General features: G+C 43.2%; 1 protein-coding gene across 1 annotated transcript; it reads left to right on the top strand.

Annotated features, from left to right (window-relative positions):
- Window positions 1-658: 658 nt before the first annotated feature.
- Window positions 659-5252, top strand: LOC134405972 (vomeronasal type-2 receptor 26-like). Its single transcript, XM_063137205.1, has 4 exons — window positions 659-1462; window positions 2352-2579; window positions 3404-3530; window positions 4345-5252. The coding sequence occupies exons 1-4, from the start codon at window positions 659-661 to the stop codon at window positions 5250-5252; spliced, it is 2067 nt and encodes a 688-aa protein (XP_062993275.1).
- The last annotated feature ends 15968 nt before the right edge of the window (window positions 5253-21220 follow it).

Genomic DNA, 21220 nt, shown 5'->3' with positions numbered 1-21220 from the left:
CCAGAGATGAACAGGGTTCAGAGTCCAGGAGCGACAGGGTTCAAGCAGGGCCAGAGGCAAAAGGCATGGTCAGGTGAAGCAGAAGGTCAATCAAGGCAAGGTCTGGAATTTCAGGAAGTCAGAAACGGGCTACAGCAGGCACAGGAGAATGTGTTGCTGTGGCAAAGGCTGGAGTGGAAATGAAGTTCTTACATAGCCTTACCCCGGCTGCTCTCAGCTGGTTTGCATCAGTCCACCTGTGAGTGCTTGATGATATGAGCCTGGGCCCTGCAACTACTCCGCGGCCGGCAAGGTGCACCGCGGCCACCAGGTGGTGCTGTGGGAAAGAACCTGACACCTGTATTGTGGTGCACAATGGAGGCAGCTGGCTGATGAGCATTTATTGGACCTCATGGGCACTCAGAGCATGGGTCCATGAATGTCCCCCAAACTAGGGCTGTGCACTGCCTCGGATCTTAGCCAGGTATCCAAAGCAGATCAGGATGGTTTGGACCCTTCCGAATCAGATCTGACAAGTATTAATTGCATAGCCAAGCATGCATATTCAGGCAGGCCAACAGACCCATCTCTACCACACATTTACCTTTTGCTTTAGCTCACCTATGGCTCATTTGCCCCAATGGAGAGAGATACAATGCAGTTCCCTGCCTTTTACCGGATGGCCCCGAATGAAGCCAGTCAGCACATAGGGATTATTAAATTGCTTAAGCATTTTGGTTGGATGTGGGTTGGGCTGATTGCTGTGGACGATGACAGTGGGGACCATTTTCTAGAAGCCTTGGAGCCCTTGCTTTCTAAGGAAAAGATCTGTTCAGCCTTCACACAAAGAATGCCACAAAAACAACGTCTCGAGAACACCTGGAATGCAATTGCCAGACTGATTTCAGAGTTTTACAAACAATTCACAGAGAGCAAAGCCAATACATTTCTACTCTATGGAGACACTTTAACCCTTCAATGGCTGAACAATTTAATACCTGTAGAAGATTCTAATGATATGGAAAGCATGACTTTTGGAAAGGTGTGGATTATGACAGCCCAGATAGAGTTTGCATTAAGGCAAGAACAACATGGTTCAGATATGGAAACTTTCCAAGGTGCCTTATCCTTCATGATTCACACAAATGAGCTTCCAGAGTTTGAGAAATTCCTTCATATAATAAAACCTTCATTGGCACAAGGAGATGGATTTATCAAGGAAGTATGGCAGCAAGCATTCGAATGTACATTTCCAGATTCCAATGGCTTAACACAGGGCAGCAGACCATGCACTGGGGTGGAGGAGCTAGAAAGCCTTCCTGCAACTGTTTTTGAAATGCGCACAAGTGGCCACAGCTTCAGTGTCTACAATGCTGTCTATGCCGTAGCACATGCTCTGCATGCCATGCACTCCTCTGGATTGAAACACAGAGGAACGGTGGGAAGTAAAAGACTCAAACTGCTCGATTTCAAGCCATGGAAGGTAACGTCTCAACAAAGAAATACTATTTGTTTTCTCAAGATGGGGCAAAATTCAGTTTTTGATTTTTAATATATTTTTAGGATTTTTTACACATTTTCCCCTTCTCGGCCTTCACCTTCTATTTTCCTTTATTTCATTTTGCACATTCACTGAAATAGTCCATGGCTCATGCAGATCTCTGAGTATCCTATAGCCTTGATCTTGCTGTTCTTTTATGGAGGGGAGTGGTGTCATAAGGCTTTCATTCATATGAGAAATCAATCTTCTCTCCCATTTATAATTGTGGTGGTCCCCCAAATGTGTAAGAATCTCCCTTATGCCAACATTGGTGCCAACATTGCCATCTTTTCGGTGCCAGGTCAAGACTTTTCTCTTTTCCCAGGCATTTAGCAATATGAAATGACCCTGGGTCTGTATGTGTATTTTACTTGTTTTTGTGGTTTTTAATCTTTTTATATTGTTTTTAAGTGTTTTATCATATGGGAACCACCCAGAAAGCTTTGGCTATGGGACGGTATACCAATGCAATAAATAATATCTTTGGGATTCTTTACACATTTTCCCCTTCACGTTCTATTTTCCTTTATTTCTTTTTGCACATTCATTGCAATAGTCCATGGCTCCTGTAGATCTCTGAGTATCCTATAGCCTTGATCTTGCTGTTCTTTTATGGAGGGGAGTGGTGTCATAAGGCTTTCATTCATATGAGAAATCAATCTTCTCTCCCATTTATAATTGTAGATATTCAGAGTTCAACCACTAGGCTTGAAATTGCAGTTTATACAGGATGGGTCTAAATTAAAGGACATAAAAGGGCATCCACACAGAACGACAATTAGAAATGGGAACTCTAACACTTCAATATGTTATCTGTTCCTCTTTCAATTAGCTCCACTCATTTCTTCAAGGCCTTTCATTCAACAACTCAGTGGGAGAAACAGTATCCTTCAATGATAAGAGGGAGATTGAAGGTGGATTTGACATCACAAACATGGTCACATTCCCAAACAACTCCTTCCAGAGAGTGAAAGTTGGAAGAGTGGATCCCAGTGCTCTTGAAGGAAGAAAATACATCATTAATGAAGATGTGATTTTGTGGCACAGACATTTTAAGCAGGTCTGGTTTCTGGGGTACACTAAGATCAGTAATCTTTGTATTAGATGGAGAGCCAGAAATCTCTCTTTGCTGCTTTGCTTTTTAACCTGGCCAGACTATTCTCAATTGGAAAATACTTGGGCTGATGGGTAATAACAGGTTGTGTATTATTCAGATAGGTATCTCTTGGACCTTTCAGTGTTTATTAAGTTCCTTAAAAACACCAGTTTAGGAAGCTAACTGTCTTTACTCCTGCAACCATTTCAAAACCAACTTATGTTTCCCGTACAAATCTAACTTGGTCATATTTTTCCTTTGGGATGGCCCATTGGTAGTAGCCATCCCTTCCTTCATGGAGCAAGACAAGGGTGGGCAGACTTCAGTCTTGTTGGATAGACTTGGTTTTATTTGTTTTGTGTGTTTGTTGTTGCAAAATCACTGAGAACCAGCAATTGTTGCCTTGTGCAAATGACATACAGTAAGAATGAAAGAATTCTGAGCCCAGGACAGTTTTTTGAATACACAAGTTTAATGGGTATCATAAGCACTCAGATCCCTCAGGAGATCCCGTTCTATCTACTGCCCACTCCAGTAGTGCTGGGCTGAGCAGTTAATTTTCTTTCACCACTCTCATTTTCTTCAGCTAAGCAATAATTGGCAAACATTGAACCCATCATGCTATGGAAAGTACTAGCAGTAGTTTCGCATGCACAAAATGTTACTTCCATATGCATGACGTTCATTATTCCATTTACATTTTTTTCTTAGTAGATCAGCTGATAATAAAAATAGTAAAAGGGATGCTTATTGTTTCTGTTGTAAAGTCCTCTCATATTTGATGTTAGGTCCTGCCCGTTTCTTTGTGTAATGACTTCTGCAACCCTGGTTATCACAAGAAAAATAAGGAAGGGGTGAAATTTTGCTGCTATGAATGTTCTCCATGTCCTGAAGGGAAGATTTCGAACCAAAAAGGTAGGTGGTTATCATGGAAGGCCTAGAGGGGAAACTACTCAGGAAGTCAGACAAACAAGACCAGAACAACAGCTGAAAACTTCTGACTCCACTGTGCTACAATGCAGTCTCCTGTCATCTAGTGAGTAAACTGGAATGTTCTGAATCCACCAAGATATAACTCACTCCAATGCCACTTTGTGACGAAGTACATAATGACACTGAATACATGGTGATGTAATGCACCAAATATTGCTTCATAATTTGTAATATACCACAGTTTGCCAGCAATAATTGGTAAACTGGTAATCTGTATCATCCAGTCCCATTAAAATTAAACCAGAGTTCAGTAGTGGATCGGGAAAGTGAGGAAGAAGATTAGGCCAATTGCCACTGTAATACAATGATTTAATATAATGGCACACAATGATTCTGCCCATATTTACAAAGGCAATGGGGTCAGAATGCTAAGAAGACCCCTGCAGTGACTTAAAGGGGTAGGAAAACCTTCACTATCAAAGGGGGGAATGTTGACTACTTCATTTTTAAGGCTAGCTGATTCTCCAACCAAATCTTCTGATTTTCCTACCTCCTCCCCCACCCCCATTGTGGCCATTTTTCGCACCGATACCATGGCTGAAGAATACTGTGAAAGAGGGAACTAAATTTTGCTCACTTTTGTCCCTTCCCCCACATTAGGCAAACCTCCAATATTTGGGTGGTGGTGGCAGCAGATTGAGTTGCTGCTGCCCTGCTCCCATATCAAAGACAGTACTGAGAATCAATCAGCCCTATGTAATCTTGTACTAAGATGGAAACTGCTTCTGTTTTTCAGATATGGATGATTGTTTCAAATGTCCAGAAGACCAATATCCAAACAAGGATAGAGATCGATGTGTTCCCAAAATTATAAGCTTTCTATCTTTCCAAGAAACATTAGGGATCAGCTTGGTTTCAGTGAACATTTTTTTCTCCCTCATTACACTTTTGGTGCTTGGAACATTTATTAAGCACAAACATACACCCCTAGTCAAAGCCAACAACCGGGACCTCACCTACACTCTCCTCATCTCTCTCCTGCTCTGCTTCCTCTCTTCTTTGCTCTTTCTTGGACGACCTAAGAAGGTGACCTGCTTTCTCCGGCAACCTGCGTTTGGCATCATCTTCTCTGTGGCTGTTTCTTGTGTGTTGGCCAAAACCATCACAGTGGTGGTAGCTTTCATGGCCACCAAACCAGGTTCCAGGATGAGGAAATGGCTGGGGAAAAGACTGGCCAACTCCACCGTCTTGTCTTCCACACTCATTCAAACTGGCATTTGTGTAGTTTGGCTAGGGACTTCTCCCCCATTTCCAGATGTTGACATGCAGTCACTAACCAAAGAGCTCATAGCAGAATGTAATGAAGGATCTGTCACAATGTTTTATCTAGTTCTGGGCTATATGGGACTTTTGTCCATCATCAGCTTCACGGTGGCTTTCCTTGCCAGGAAGTTGCCAGACACTTTTAACGAAGCCAAGTTTATCACTTTCAGCATGTTGTTGTTTTGTAGTGTTTGGTTGTCTTTTGTTCCCACCTACCTGAGCACCAAGGGGAAGTACATGGTGGCTGTGGAGATCTTCTCTATCTTAGCCTCCAGTGCTGGGTTACTGTTATGTATCTTTTCCCCCAAATGCTATATTATTGTGATGAAGCCTCACCTGAACAACGAGCAAGTTCTAAGGAGAAAGAATTTTAGAAATTAACATACTGGCCATTTCTGTTTCTACTGTGGGATGGAGGTAGAGGACTTACAGCTTTCATGATCATTCACACTGAAAGGGGGTGGCCATATCCTCAAGCTGTGCCCAAAGGTTGGGACTGGGAAGAGACATTTCTACATGGATGCAGAAGAAGTCCCTCTTTGATGTCACACCTCTCCACTTTCATTTAAGGCTGACCAGCTTTTTCTATGCCTTTAGCGCTGCTCTCTCAGATATCCTTATTGGCAACTCTGCCCTATATCACTGAGATCTCAGTGATATAGGGCAGGAATTCAACATTTTAATAAATAACAAGAATATATATATATATATATATATATATATATATATATAGTGGTGGCCACAATTGGGACACTTTTTGAAATTTTCATGTTTTGCAAGTTTGTATGCTTATAGAAAATGTTCTGTTTCATGATTTTCAAATGTTTATATATCAATTGAAAGAGAATTTAATGCTGAATTCAATACAAAAAACAGAATGCAAATATCCACAGTACAAAAAAAAAAGTTATGCTTACTTTAGTCTAAAAGCAAACACAGTTGTGAATGAATGAAGAAGTGGATTGGAATTGCAAACCCTACTGGCCAATCACAGTCTTTATTCTGGGGACTAATCACATGGCAGTAGCTGCAATATATCATGTTTCAAGTTGGGGAATGTCATTTTTGCTGTTTGTTCTGTAACTGAAGTGCAATTGGAGGTTGTGTGAATATTGAAAGTATTTCTCAAATTAAAAGTATATGTACGTACATCATAAATAGAGCCATGGCACCAAAGAAAAGAGTTGATTGGACACCCAGGAAAAGAAGGAGGATTGTTGTATTATGTGAATCAGGTCTTTCAATTGATATATAAACATTTGAATTTCGTGGAACAGAACATTTTCTATAAGCAAGCAAAGTTGCAAAACACGAAAATTTCAAAAAGTGTCCACAATTTTGGCTACCACTCTTATAGTGCTTTGCTTATAGTGACTTAGATAGACCTATTTTTTCACAAACCTATACCATCCCTTCCGAATAGACTAGGAGATATTACTACACAAAGTAGCAGCTGCACTTTCATGAGCAATCACTTGGATTATTATTATTATTATTAAAATCTATTTACTCAAATTCAAAAACTGCCTTATTTCTACTGTTCATTACTTAAGATGTATGAATGTTGTAGCAACAATGTAAGATTTACAGTGATCTGCCACATGTTCTTCCAGGTGAAGGAACACAGTTTGGTTTGCAAAAGGGTTGTTGAAAAGGTTTTAACAAAGTCCCTCACCAAAGTTGCCTGAGAAAATCTAGCAGTCATAAGAGGTAGAGGAAAGGGTCTCTTATAGATTAGCAACTAGTTAAAGAACAGAAAAAAGGGAACAGGTATAAATGGTAAATTCTCCCAACATCAGAACATAGCATTTTTTCAGAATGGGCATTTAAAACTATATATGTTAAGCAAGACTGTTGGTGTGGTTTATGTCCAGCCTTAAGTATGTTACTCAGAAAGAAGTTCCACTAAGATCAACAGTACTTCCAAACCAGGATGCTTAGGGTTATAGTCATAATGTTTTCTTGTTTGACTGAGTGATTGTACTACTAAACTGCCTTTTTTAGAATCAACCAAGGCAGTTTACAAAAAGTTCAGAACATTTTATATTGTGTCCTCCCTTTGAGAGACTCCACATACAGGAAGCCAATGAAACATCAGAACATGTGCAACAGAATATGTGCATAACTACTGCCCAGATATATAATTCTGTAAATGCTTCCCTCCACTCAAAATATGTAAAGGAAGAAATAGATAAACTGATAGTTCTCCTTCCTATTCATCCACCCACAACGTCAAATTTCACTGGATTGGGCCAACTGGCTCCCAGGCTTTCTGATATGTATGGGAACAATACAAAAATGTTTCCCAGAGAGGGGATACATACTCATCAAGTACCTCGACTTAATATAATGAGCATACACCGAGTATGAGGGCGGAGCATGGCTCACATACGACGAGTCCTTTCGCATAAAGCCTGCTTTTGATCACTCCTTAGAGTGGGATGTCAGGGACTAGGACCTGTGGTTACAGTTCATGGCACCCACCAGGCCAGGCTTTGGAGAGAGGGCAGACAGTGGCCATATATACTGGCCAAACAGCAACCCGCATATAACCTCAGGGGAAATGCGGGGCAGAGGGTTCAACATCACCTGCCCTGTTGGGAATAGAGTGACGGAGCACATGCTCCTGATCCCCATGCAAGTTCTGGCTTGAATGCCCTATCTGCGGGGGACCTCACGCAGCCTCAAATTGTCACAGATCCAGAGGGGGCCGGGGCGCATACAGAGATGGACAAGGAAGTAGGAAACGGGGGGGGGGGGGGCAGCAACAGCAGCCACCTCCGAAAGGGCCCCAGCCCATTAAATTAGCTTCTTAAAATGCCTACTGGCTCATTACCCGAAGCGACAGGATGCCATATATTTGGAAATGGGCTTTAGGGAAGGCTTTCACATTCCTTTCCAAGGTCCCAGGAAGGCCTCCTTCCATTAGAATTAACCTTCTATTCACTCTTTGAACCATCTTGTACAGAGAATAATAATAAAGAAATCGCCACTGGCAGAGTAGTTGGCCCGTACAGCACGCCTCCCATGGACAATCTGCAAGTCTCTTTATTAGGCATTGTTTCCCAAAAGACCCCTGGGGAATTTAGGTTAATACACAACCTGTCTTTTCCTAAAGGGGAGTCAATTATCGATTACATCCCTGAACATTTGAGTTTTGTCCATTATGCGTCATTCAACTCCACGGTAGCGATGGTTCATAGAAATGGCCCTGGTGCATTGATGGGAAAATGTGACATGAAGTCCACATTTCGCATTTTGCCCATCAATCAAGCAGACTTTGAACTACTAGTAGGCCTGTGGTCCTCTTCGCTTCGCTTCAGAGAAGCGATAGCGGAGTGGCCTGATCCACCTCTGGTAAAGTCAGAGGTGGATTGGTTTGGGAAGTCAGTGGAGCGACAACAGAGCAGAGCGCCCCACTTGTAGCAGAGCAATCCGCCTGCCATTTTGGAACTTTCCCCCCATAGGATTGCATGACGTGAACTACGCCCGTATAAGTTTTTAGTTTTTCAAGCTACATCCTTGAAACTTACTTTGGTTAATGATCTTTGGGAGTCCTTTGTGCCGATTTTCAAAAGTTTTTGTCATTTGGTTTGCTTGCTATTAATTTCTTTAGAATGGGTAAAAGCGGGAAGGGGTAATGTTTTTTTGAAGTGATGGTAGGCAGATTCAACTCCCAAACGTGATAAGAAGTGATCACCTGATGTGAAGCATCCTCCAATCCCAATGTTGGAGTGGGGATAAGCAAAACAGGATACTTAGTAACTTGGGATACTAGTAAGTTTGATTTATTTGTCTTTTGATCGGACTTTTTTCATTCTTTTGAAGCAGTAGCCCAGTAAACTCTCACACACAACATTAAATCATATACTAAGTACAATAACAGATAGGCAACACACCACAGCAAGGTACCCACCATAACCTTGGAGAACAACTGAATACATGTGGTGCAAAGGGATGATGTCCATACGGCATGTGGACATGCCCAGTGCACACTGCCCTGCCTTGGGGGTGGGGTCATCAGAACCCTCCAAAGGGTACCCAGTGTAGAAGCCAATGGGTAACACGAGTTGAAGTATAATGTAGCTTCTCAAATGCACGTACCTAGATAGGACCGTTCAAATGACTGAATCCCCTGTCCCTCTGGGCATGTCCATTTTCCCCTTACTGGTAATAAAGTCAGACAAAGCCTTTTTTTAATTCTTGTTGTTGTGATTATTCCTAGATTTAGCAACACTGCTTCTTTTAATTCCACTCCTCCTGTGTTTGTTTATGTATTTATTTATGTATTTATTTATGTATTTATTTATGTATTTATTAAATGTATATACCACCCCTTAGCCAAAGCTCTCCTGGCTTTCCCTCTTCAGTGAAGTCAGGTAGGCTTTCATTGTGGTTCAAGTTCTTATTGTTGTTGTGATTATTATTAGTATTAATATTACTAGTACTGCTATTATTAACATTATTATTATTATTGTTTACTAATCACTGTGATCACAGTACAGTCAATCAACTCTGAAGCAAGGAAGACAAAGGTTTACTCTTATCCTCCTAGCCCCCTATTAGTTATGGGATGCAAAAGGCATCTCTCTGTGCTGTTCCCGCCTCACAGGGCTGGTTTGCGTTACTGGCTTTGATGGCCTGGAAAGTGGAAACAATCCTTGGTTCACTTACTTGTGCCCCCAGAAATGTCTGCGGCATGCCCACCTCCACCAGGGTGCTGTCATTGTGGGGTATTGGGATCTGCTGCCTTTTGGGATCTTACTACCCCATAGACATATGGCACAGTGTGTGTGTGTGTGTGTGTGTGTGTGTGTGTGTGACCTCTCTCCCTGCCTCTCTGCCCTCCTGGTGCTTGGGAGATGTAGATGGGCTGTGTGGATCAACGCAACAAGCCTCTTGCATGCTTGCTCCCAGTGTTTCAGGCCAGGGCATAGCTGCTGCCTCCTGCTACTGCCTCTCCTCTTCTGTGCCTGCCTCACAGGGCTGGTTTGTGTGTGTTTTGCTTTGACTCAGGGCATTAGTTCTTCCTGGTGATGAAAAGGCAGCTGCATTGCTGCTCTGCCCACCCTGTCGAAGTTCCTTGTTAATTTTTGAAGTGTTGAAGATTCTTATTTAGGTTTATCTTTAAATATTCCCCACAATGGCATGTTGGGATTTCCTTTCAAATGGCCATGAGTAGGAATCTATTTATTTAGAAGCCCAATTAGCTGTCTGTAGCTCACAAAATCCCTGAGATAGAGGGATGTACTAAAACAAAGCACAGTACTTGCCCATAGGGAAACTATACTTGCCCATAGGAATCCATTGCAAAGTGCTTACCCATAGCAGTCTATAGGACAGAATTGTCCATAGAGAAACCCTACTTGCCCCTAGGGATCCATTGCAAAGCGCTTGCCCATAGCAATCTATAGGGGAGAATTGTCTTATGTTTCCCTATGGGTAAGCGTTTGCAATGGATTCCTATTGGCAAATATGGTTCCCTATGGGCAAGTACTGTCCTTTGTTTTACTACGTCCTGGAGATAGATGCATTTCAGAAAATGGGGTGGTTTTTTTTTACATATTCGCCAAAAATCACTGGAAGCTTGGATTTGATCCAAACTGCCCATGAATGTGGATACATGGATAAGATCTCATGGTGCCAATTTTGAGGTTTCTAACTTTAAAAGTGACAGAGATGTAGAAATGTTTGTTAATTGGGCTTAGGGTTGAGGGTTTAAACAGTTTAAAAATTGCTAAAATCAGGGCATGTTCAGATTTCCTTGAAACTTGGTATGAATATGGATCTAGGTGGAAGCTGGGATGGTGCCAGTTTTAAAGTTTGTATCTAGAAAAATGATAGAGATATTTGCATTTCTGAAAATGGGGTAGTGGATTTTGACATATACACCAAAAATCACTGGATGCTCGGATTTGCTTCAAACTGGCCATGAATGTGGATAGATGGATAAGACGTCATGGTGCTGATTTGGATGTTTCTAATTTTAAAAGTAAAAAAGTTATAGGCATTAGATTTTCAATGCAAGTCTATGGGGGGGGGGGAAACACGAAGCTCCGATCTGGATCTGGAGCCCCGCTATGGAGTGGAGTGGACCATAGGTGGATCAGCGTGGGAAGGAGCGGAACCAATCTGGAAGGTGTGGATTGGGATCCAGAGCAGATTGGGGGGTCCGTGCACAGCCCTACTTACTAGGTTTTTTATTTTGAACTCCAGTACTACATAGATAAAGCACTCACTATGGGCTTCTCTGTCTCAAGCACCATGTTTGAAAAATTCAGCTCCTTCTTGGAATGGGCATTTCAAAAGAGAACCGGATCAAACAACTCAATACATTATTTGGATGATGTTGTATTTTCAGGCCCAGCAGCCAGCAATCAGTGCTTGCATTTAATGCAGGAATTTCAAGCCTTAAAAAGGGAGCTGGGTGTTCATCTGGTGTATGAGAAGACAGAAGGCCCACTTAGTACTATCACATCCCTGGGAATTGAACTTGATTCTCAGAAACAATCCAGTTGGCTGCCTCCAGATAAGCTGCATGCCCTGGTAGACAAGTTAACAGCTTTGAGTCAATCCAAGAAGGTGACGTTTTGACTGTTGCCGGAGGTCATTGGCCACCTCAACTTCACCTGTCGCGTCATAGCCCCATTTCGAGCTTTCTTGCATTGCCTCTGCAATGCAATGAAAGGCTTGAACCGCCCTCACCACCGGGTTCGAGTGACAAGGGACATGCAGGAAGATTTAGAAATCTGGCTCAATTCTTTAAAGGAGTATAATGGTGTCTCCTTCTAGAGATAGGACTTACTACTCAAGGCCAAGATGCAAATCCATTCAGACACATTGGGTGACATGGGTGGCCCATGGAGTGGCAATCTTCAGTCATACTCAGAGAGTTGACATTTAGGAATTTCCCCCCCATCTATGTGGCTGCACACATTTGGGAGAGTGAACTTGCCAACACTGTGGTACATTTCTGGTGTGACAACCAGGCTACAGTCCAAGTCATTAATACACTGTCTTCCCACAACTCATGGCATTGGTGTGGGTCTTTACATTACATTGCATGTGACAAAATATTTTGTTTCATGCTTGGCTGTTAAAAGTAGGGATGTGCTCTAATCGGACTGGAGAAGCAGTAGCGGAGCGGGGGGCTTCGCCTGCCCTTAAGGCGGAGGCGAAGAGGATTGGGGGGCCGGCAGAGCGTGGCGAAGAGGATCGAGGTGAAGGCGGATCCTTCACCTCGATCTGGAGCTCCGCCGGAAAGTTAAGTGGGGTTTACTGGGCCCTGCCGCTGTCGCTGTCGCCCATGCGGCGACAGCAGCAGGGCCCGGTAATGCCCCCTGCCCTCCTCTCCCTTACCTGTCTCCGTCCGCGGTCCATCAGCATCTCCAATTGAGCCCGTGGTTCCAGCAGGAAGTCTGGGCCGCACGGCCCAGACTTCCTGGTGGAACCACGGGCTCAATTGAAGATGGCGACGGATCGCGGACGGAGGCAGGTAAGGCCCCCTCCCCCTTGGTCCTTTACCGGGCTCTGCCGCCATCACCGCATGGGCGGCGATGGCGGCAGGGCCCGGTAACCCCCCTGCCCTCCTCTCCCTTACCTGCCTCCGTCCGCAGTCCGTCAGCGTCTCCAATTGAGCCTGTGGTCAATTGAAGACAGCGACGGACCACGGATGGAGGCAGGTAAGGCCCCCCTCCTCCTTACCGGGCTCTGCTGCCATTGCCGCATGGGCAGTGATGGCGGCAGGGCCCGGTAACCCCCCCTATGGGGGGGGACCGGAGCTCCGATCCGGATCCGGAGCTCCGAGCGGAGCGGAGTGGGCACAGGCGGAGTGGGGGTGGGGTGGAGCGGGCTGATCCGAAAATGGCAGATCTTAAAATGAAGCGGAGTGGGGGGTCCGTGCACACCCCTAGTTAAAAGGCAAAGCTGTCATTCTTCAAGCGATTGCCAGTTTCCAGATCATTTGGTGGCCCTGGCCAGGCGTATTGATAACATGGTCCTATGTGCTCCCCAGGTTCAACTGGCGAGATGGCAGCGACCGTATGGCTATGGAAAAAATACGCAAAACAGTTAATACTGAAATCTTCAGGGATCTGCTTAGGCATGTTTGGGGGGGGGCGGCGGCTGGTGGACAGTTTGGGCCCAGAGCATAAATGTATAACAAAAGTGTTTTTGTATTAGCCCTGTCAGCTTACGTTTTATAAGAAATAAAGCAAGTTCACTCTGTGCAGGAATGAATGATCATGAACTCTGTAGGGCTCACTTTGTAGAAGACTAACTTAAAAAATGCATATTTACATCATTTCTAAAGGCTGTGAACATGGGGGCAAAGCATAATTCTTGAGGGAACATTCCATAGTTTGGGGTCAAAGGACCCCATGTTTATCAGCCTGACCTACTTTCTACAGTAGTTGTGAAGTTAAAAAGGAGACAGCTCCTTTTATGTGGCCCTGAAATAAAGTAAGGAAGCAAATAGCATTAATAAATTATTGCTTTTCCATGGGGCCAGTGATGTACATCTCATCCTATTGAGTACTTTATCTATTAATTTATTTATTTATTACATTTTTATACCACCCAATAGCCGAAGCTCTCTGGGTGGTTCACAAAAGTTAAAACCATAATAAAACAACAAACATGTTAAAAGCACAATTACAAAATACAGTATAAAAAGCACAACCAGGATAAAACCACGCAGCAAAATTGATATAAGATTAAAATACAGAGTTAGAAGAGTAAAATTTAAATTTAAGTTAAAATTAATTGTTAAAATACTGAGAGAATAAAAAGTTCTTCAGCTGGCGATGAAAGCAGTACAGTGTAGGCACCAGGCGGACCTCTCTGGGGAGCTCATTCCACAACCGGGGTGCCACAGCGGAGAAAGCCCTCCTTCTAGTAGCCACCTGCCTCACTTTAGTTGGCAGGGGCTCACCTTTGTCTGATTACTATTTTCTTTTCAAAATAACACAGCATATGTTGATTCTATCCCTAGCAGCATTTTCTAGATTTGGAGTTGGATCCAGGCCTAGTTATAATTAAAGTAGATCCATTGAGATCAGTAGGACTTAGGTTGGTCATAACTAATTTGTCTCATGGATTTCAGTGGGTCTGCTCTAAGCAAGACTAAGGCCAAATCCACACCAAGCAGGATATAGCACTGTGAAAGCAGTTTGAAAGCGGTATATGGTATGTGGGCCCCAGCAGTTGTTAGTACACTACAGTAGTGCTGTAAAGCAGTAGTGTGGCTCCTGCCTTTCATACCATTTTCATAGTGTAATACCCTGCTTGGAGTGGATTAGGCCTATGTCTGGATCCAACCCATGGGGTTTACTTGTTGCTTTTAGTATTTGTATAGGTGGAAATCACTGTCCCCTGTTAATATTATAGCTATTCAGGACACAGAAATACACAGCCAAGTCAGCAGCTGTCAAGGTATATCCGATAATGGTTGTACGACTCTTTAGAGGAGGGGAATAGAATTTGCTCCCAGTATAGTGGTATACTTCCACAATCCATTTTAGGCCCTTCCCAAGATGGTGATGGAACCTGTCCCAAGCGTAATGCTGAGTGCAGACAGAGAAATCTGTAACTTTACAGACCAGTCTGAGATTCTGTCCAGGTTTCATCATTCCTGGGCCATATGATATCAGCTGAATTTCTGAGACAGCCCCTGGAGATGGAATAACATTATAATGAATACAGTACATCCCATAATCTGTGGATTATCCAAGCCAATATGTTTGAACCTTCCACAGAACATCTCCTTACAGTTTGAAACAGCCATCAAAGAAAACAAGAGCAGCAAGAACTTCATAATGACAATAAAAAGATGATGACAATGATGATGATTAATTCAATTTATACCCCACCTGTCTACAAAATACCCCAGACTACAACTTGGGAGAAAATGAGAATCCTAAATTTGTAAGGCCTCCATGCAAATGTACATGAAGCATGATTTACATGACTCCTTCCTCCAGTAATCTATCAAATATAAAGAGGTTGTTAGAAGTTTTTAAAGTTTGCTTCCACATTCCTTCTTGAAATATGCAACTCACAGTGTAAGAACATAAGAAGACCCATGCTGGATCAGACCAAGGGTCCATCTAGCCCAGCACTCTATTCTGTTCACAAAGACATCAACCAGCTGTCAACCAGAGTTTTGTGAACTCCGGTTTTGTGAACCGCCCAGAGAGCTCCGGCTATTGGGCGGTATAGAAATGTAATAAATAAATAAATAAATAAAACCAGGGACTCACAAGCAGGACATGGGTGCTCCCACCCATGTTCCCCATATAGACAGCGAAATGGTTTTTGCTATTCTTCTAAATCTCCTGCAGAGGGAGCATTAGAAGACTTTCCATAGACAGATGTTTGCTCACTAAAAATGCATTTGTTTTAAAAGAAGCATTTTAACTCACCACCCCTTGCCCCATACATTAATGTTAAATATCTTTCTATCATTCAGACCTTAATGTCCTCAAGCCCAATGATCTCTCCTCCAAACAACTCTCCCAGGCTTCCCACTGGGGGCATAGCTAAACCAGGCCTATATCCTGGGGTCATCCCGGGGTCATCCCTGTGCATCCAAATGACACACAGGGGATCCCGGGAGCAGGCAGGGATGACCGCTCCATTTGCCTGGGATAATCCTTAGGTCTAGCTAAGGCCAGAGTGTTCTTTGCCTTGAAGTAGAACAAAGTACCCTTGCAAGTTGCCCCAAATCCTGGGTACAACTAAAGGTACTATCATGGGTTATCTCTCCTCTTGACCCTTGCATAAATTCTTGGCTCTCATCTCTTTGAGAAAACTGCTGGGAGTCAAGTAGCTTCATATCAGGATTTAGTATTTCACAGTCTATTCTGCCAACCTGATGGCTTTGTTTTAGGGTCTGATTTCCCTGTTGGTGGAAACATGGACAATGGTAATATGGAACCTATCTGTTGAACCCATCTTCTATTCAACTCAATCTCCTGCAGAGGGAGAATTAGAAGACATTCCATAGGCAGCCTGTCCCACATGGTATACACCATGTATTCTGGACTACAATCCCCATCATTCACAACAGGGGAGGTTGGATATTCTAGCCACACACACATACACACCACCAGGTCACGGAATACTGAGCTAAAGAGCAGGGGAGAATTGTAGTCCGATCTGACAAACAATTTTGGTATCAATGTGCGCAGAGCAGAAATTGGCCCTGAGCAGAATTATCTCAACCTGTAATTAACTAAATCATTGTAATAGGTGAACTCGTGCCATGCTTAAGGGCATTTTTAGAGGGCATTAGAAAACAATCAATAAGGGAATTTGGAAAAGATTATAAAACCATTCTGTGGCATCGAGAACCGTCAAAACGGGCAAGAGTTGGGTGAAGCTATGGCAGTTTGATATCCGATACAATTTCATTCCCACTGCTATGACCAGTTTCATTTTCATGTATAGACTGTCTCTGCTGGTACTTTTTATCCTTGCTGATGTCAAAGAGATGGGAGGCTGAGTTTCCCTTTTGATGGTTATGGGCAGACTAAGCCACCATCCAAGACAGCCTGTTAAACTCTGACTGATGCTGCAGCCAAAGGTGAATCTGTGTCTTGGGAGAATGTTGCAATTACTGATGCTGCTCCTTCTCTGGCCCCATGGGGTATGCCAAGTGCCTAGTATGAACTGCCGCATGAATGATGGCCTCCACAGTCTACATGAATCATACAAGCCAGGGGATCTCCTCATCGGTGGGATTACTTCTCAGCTCCCTAGCATTTCTCCCAAATTTCCTTTCAAGGAACATCCTTCATGTCATATCACTGAAATTTCAAGGTAAAAAAATCCCCTCCCCCCTTTCTCCCCTCCCTCCCTTTCTCTCCCCCCACACCCCCGTTGCTTGGATTTTGTGTGCTTAGCTGCATCTAAAATCCTTTGCAATATTAGTAATGGAGAGAGGATGTTGCAATCAGGCAGAGAGAAAACACCATTCAATGTGATTGAAAAATCTGCAATGTTAGTGTAATTGCAAACTGTGTTTCTTTGGCCTATGTCTTTAACCTTGTATGAGTGTGAAGCTGTGGGTGCCAAGTCCTGAAGGACAGGCAGATCTATTTCTAGAGCAATAAAGGGCTTATCTACACCAAACAGGATATTCCGCTATGAAAGCAGTATGAAAGCAGTATATAAAAGGCAGGAGCCACACTACTGCTTTATAGTGGTACAGAAGTGCACTGACAACTATTGGGGCCCACGACACATCTACACCAAGACGGATATAACACTATAAAAGCAGTATGAAAGTGGTATATCGTATATGTCTTATGGGCCCCTAGTACTACTTTAAAACAGTAGAGTGGCTTCTACCTTTTATGTACTGCTTTCATACTGCTTCCATAGTGGAATATCCTGTTTGGGGTAGATGACCCCACAGAATGGTAATATTTGTCCTGCGGACTGTGACATTACATTGTGCCATGATATGTGTCTCTATCTATGAGGTAGTGATAAAGATCTTGAGACATTTCCATATCTTCATTTATTTGCTGTGAAGTTGTCCAAATTCAGAACTGAAGGTTTGGAGAGAAATAATGAAGGTGGCATGAGGATGGGGTGGGTGGGGGTCCAAGCATTGTCCAGCTACTCTATCTTCCCTCCCTTAACACTATTCTTACCATAGTGAGAATAAAGATGCAAGAATGGATGGGAAGATATTGAAGGAAGGATTTCAAGTGGATGATGACTTCATCTGGACTCTCCCTCATAAAGGTCTGACAGAAAGCTCATCTACACCAAGCAAGATATTGCACTATGTAAACGGTATGAAAGTGGTATATAAAAGCCAGGAGACACACTACTGTTTTATAGTGGTATTGAAGTGCTCTGACAACTGTTGGGGACCATGACACATCTACACAAAGCAGGATATAACAGTGGTTTGAAAGTATTTTATGGTATGTGGCATGGGTGCCTACAGTTGTCAGTGCACTTCAATACTGCTATGAAGCAGTAGTGCGGCTCCCGCCTTTTATATAACGATTTCATGTGGTATGAACGCAGTATGTTCATAGTGGAATATTCTGCTTGGTGTAGATGAGCCCAATGAGGCAAGGTGATTGTGCATTAAAAACCTCATGTTGCAGCACCCCATTTCCCCTCTCCTATGTATGTAGCTGCCTCTCAACTGTCAGTGTTTTAATGCATTATCCATATAATGCGGAGAGGAGATAACACCATGAATTAAGCCTGAAACCTTCAGGGACAAAGGAGGGGGAAAGCATGCCATTTTACTCAGCTAATGAAAACAGTTTAAAACAACCAAATGATACAATAAAGAGTATGAACCATTAATTGCAGCATGGTAACAAAGCTCTACCAGCACCTCCTGGCCTTGACATTTGCCACAAATGAAATCAACTTGGATCCCAAGGTCTTGCCTAATGTCACACTTGGGTACCACATTTATGACAGCTACTACGATGTAAAGATGACCTACCACAGTGTTCTGGACTTGCTCTTCAAAGCACAGAGAATGATCCCCAATTACACATGTGGTGCCAGGAAGACTTTAATCTCTGTTATCGGAGGGCTTGGCTCCGATGTTTCGTTTCACATGGCAGAGATCCTCCATCTCTACAAGATCCCACAGGTCAGGTTTAAACATGAGTATGTGGGTTTTGTTGTTTTTCTTCACAAATTGCATATGTAATACCATTTTCTCTTGCCTTTGCCACAAATGAAATTAACAAGGATCCCAAGATCTTGCCTAATGTCACAGTCGGGTATCACATTTATGACAGCTTTTATGACATGAAGAACATGGGGGGAAGTAAACAGAGGGTTCCACAGGGATCGGTATTGGGACGAACTGTTTTCAACTTGTTCATAAATGAACTGGAATTAGGAGTGATCAGTGAATTGGCCAAGTTTGCCAACGACACCAAATTATTTAAGGTTGTTAAAACACAAAAGGATTGTGAAGAGCTCCAAAGGGATCTCTCCAAGCATTTTTCTCCCTCTCTGAAAATACTGGAACCCGAAGTCAACCCATGAAGCTGATTGGTCAGAGATTCAGCACAAATAAGAGGAAGGACTTCTTCACACATTGCATAGTTCAATTATGGAACTCACTACCACAGGATGTAGTGATGGCCACCAATCTGGATGGCTTTAAAAGGGGGTTAGATAAATTCCTGGAGGTGAAGGTTATCAACAGCTACTAGCCCTGATAGTTGTGTGGTATCTCCAGTATTTGAGGCAGTAAGTCTGTGTGGACCAGTTGCTGGAGAACATGGGTGGGAGGGTGCTGTTGCACAATGTCCTGCTTTGTTGGTCCCTGGCCAACAGCTGGTTGGCCACTGTGTGAACAGAGTGCTGGACTAGATGGACCCTTATGTTTTTAACATACTGTTCTGAACTTGCTCTTCAAAGCATGTATGTGGCACCCAGAATGACCTAATCACTGTCATTGGGGGGAGGTGAGGTTGCTTGGTTCTGATATTACATTCCACATGGGAGACATCTTATGTCTGTACAAGATCCTACAGGTGAGATCTGTGCATGGTGATCTGGGTTTTGATTAGTGGTGGTGATGAAATTCATAATTAGTTGAGTTGGTGGTTGAAGCCCATGTGTTCATTATACCCAACTATGAAGAACCTGAGAGACTGGATGGCTACCTAATGAACGACACTTCTGTTCATTGTTCATTCTGAAAATAATTAGAAGTGTTGGGTGCATGCATAGTCTGCATCCAATCTCAACTATTTCTCAGCATATACTGAGTAGTTTTGTCCATCTCAGGGAAATCTGGATCCTTTCGGGAACCAATGGATTCCTTTGATGGACTTGGCTCAGCTTGTAACAGTGAGCCAAGCATTGGTAAAGTTTATTTATCTATCTATCTATCTATCTATCTATCTATCTATCTATCTATCTATTTATTACATTTTTATACCTCACAATAGCAGAAGCTCTCTGGGCGGTTCACAAAAATTAAAACCATAATAAAACTACCAACAGGTTAAAAACACAAATACAAAATACAGTATCAAAACCAGGATAAAACCAGGATAAAAAGTTCCTAGAGCTGAGGAACCGGCTCCTTTATGCAAGTTCCACTCCTGGCTCAAGTGGACGTTAGACCACCATCTGCATCCACACCTTTACTTTTGCATAATTGATTGATTGATTACATTTCTGTACCACCCAATACCATTCTGGGCAGTTCACAAAACTCAATGGGGGAAATGCATAATTTCCTGAGCCTCCATTGTGGTGCACAATGGAGGCGGATGGCTGATTAGCATTTATTGGACCACGTGGGCACTCAGAGCATGGGTCCACGAATGTCCTCCAAACACCTGGAGGGAATTAAAATAAGAAGAGCCATGCAGTATTCTAAGTGTGGTCACACTGTAGATTTGTAAAAAGGCAGTATGATACTAGCAGTTTTATTTTCAATTCTTTTTCTACTTCTGCCTCCGATGGAGTTTGTCTGCTTTTCCCCAGCCACACTCATAGTTGACATTTTCATTGACAGGGGTATGTAGGCAAGTCTGTCGGACTCCCAGACTCAGTTGGGAACCCACGACATCCCTATCCCTAAGACCATGCTGTGTCTAGAAGTACCTAACTTCAATGTAGGCTGCCAAACATGTAGCTTGCAGGAGGCGGATTCGTACTTGTCCAGCCCTTTCTAGGGTGAAACACAGGATCAAATGATCCGCAGACACTGAGATGCTGTGTATTTCGGGAAGAATCATATAGCCTCTCTGAAAATAGAAGCTCCGCTCCTTTACTTCTGTGTTTTGCCACATTGGCATCTCTCTCCCCACCCCAACACCACCATAAGGATCGAATGGTGTTGGATTAGCCACTCCAACACCACTGGTGGTGTTGGTTGAGGCTGAGCAGTAAAATTTAAGGGGTCGTTGCTAGAAATGACCATTGAGAATGCTTTTCGCGGGGAGGGGGGGAGTTAGAGGTGTGTAATTGTCATTTGGCTGATTTGCTTTAACTTATTGGCCACTACATCTGGTAGATTCTGGCTGGGCATCCAGAGCTGATGGGCATGCTGAGGCAGCTTGATTAGGAAGGTCCACTTTCCCAACCATTGACCACAGCTACCTAGCCAGAAGTGATATGGAAAAGGTGCTACCATAAAGCTTTGCCTGAGCTTGTTCCCCTGCTGGGTTGAAGGAAAGCTTGCAGGTACACTCTTGGAAAACCTTTAGGTAAACAAGAAGGAAAACATGGACTGGCCAGTCAGTTCTTTTTGACTAGGAGCGTATCTACACAGATATTTATTATTTTGAGTATTTTTATCCCGCACCTCAGCCAAAAAGGCTCTCTTAAATGTCCCC

The sequence above is a fragment of the Elgaria multicarinata genome, chromosome 11, assembly GCF_023053635.1.
Source record: "Elgaria multicarinata webbii isolate HBS135686 ecotype San Diego chromosome 11, rElgMul1.1.pri, whole genome shotgun sequence".
Lineage (NCBI taxonomy): Eukaryota > Metazoa > Chordata > Lepidosauria > Squamata > Anguidae > Elgaria > Elgaria multicarinata.
The sequence above is the reverse complement of the archived record's forward strand: the minus strand, read 5'-3'. Positions and strand labels throughout refer to the sequence as shown.